This window comes from Charadrius vociferus, unplaced genomic scaffold (assembly GCF_000708025.1).
Source record: "Charadrius vociferus isolate BGI_N301 unplaced genomic scaffold, ASM70802v2 scaffold616, whole genome shotgun sequence".
NCBI classification, from domain to species: domain Eukaryota; kingdom Metazoa; phylum Chordata; class Aves; order Charadriiformes; family Charadriidae; genus Charadrius; species Charadrius vociferus.
Window position 1 is genome coordinate 190,754 of NW_009648690.1, and position 411 is coordinate 191,164.

Sequence of the window (411 nt, forward strand, 5' to 3'; positions counted from 1 at the left end):
GGGAGCAGAGTGCGTCGCTCCCATCTCACGGCCGGCTTCCTGCAGCTCAGCCCCCGCTGTGCGAGCGGGGCTTTGCCAGCGCGGAGGGTGTCTTCCCTCCGCGGCTGTGATGGAGCGATGCTCCTGGAGCAGCCCCGGAGCCCTTCCCCAAGTGGGTGGAGAGCACAGCTCTGCCGGGAGCACCGGCCAGGCTATCCTCGCTACTGCTGGATGGAGAGGAAAGGACTTGGCCCCTCCAACATCTCCTAGCCGGAGGAGGGGTTGGGTGCCTCTGTCATCCCAGAGGTGTCTCCCTTGGTGAAGCCGGTGGGAGCAGGCGAGCGCTGTGCCGCAGCAGCGACACAATGGGGTCCTGTGCGCGCGCCAGAGCCGACACAACAACCCCGCGGCGTGGGACATTGGGCTATTGTC

General features: G+C 66.9%; 1 protein-coding gene across 1 annotated transcript in view; it reads left to right on the forward strand.

The window, feature by feature from the left end:
* Positions 1-110, forward strand: part of SDK2 (sidekick cell adhesion molecule 2) — a 149,715-nt gene extending 149,605 nt beyond the window's left edge. The window contains 1 exon segment of the mRNA XM_009886542.1: positions 46-110. Within this exon segment, the coding sequence (XP_009884844.1) occupies positions 46-110 (65 nt within the window).
* The last annotated feature ends 301 nt before the right edge of the window (positions 111-411 follow it).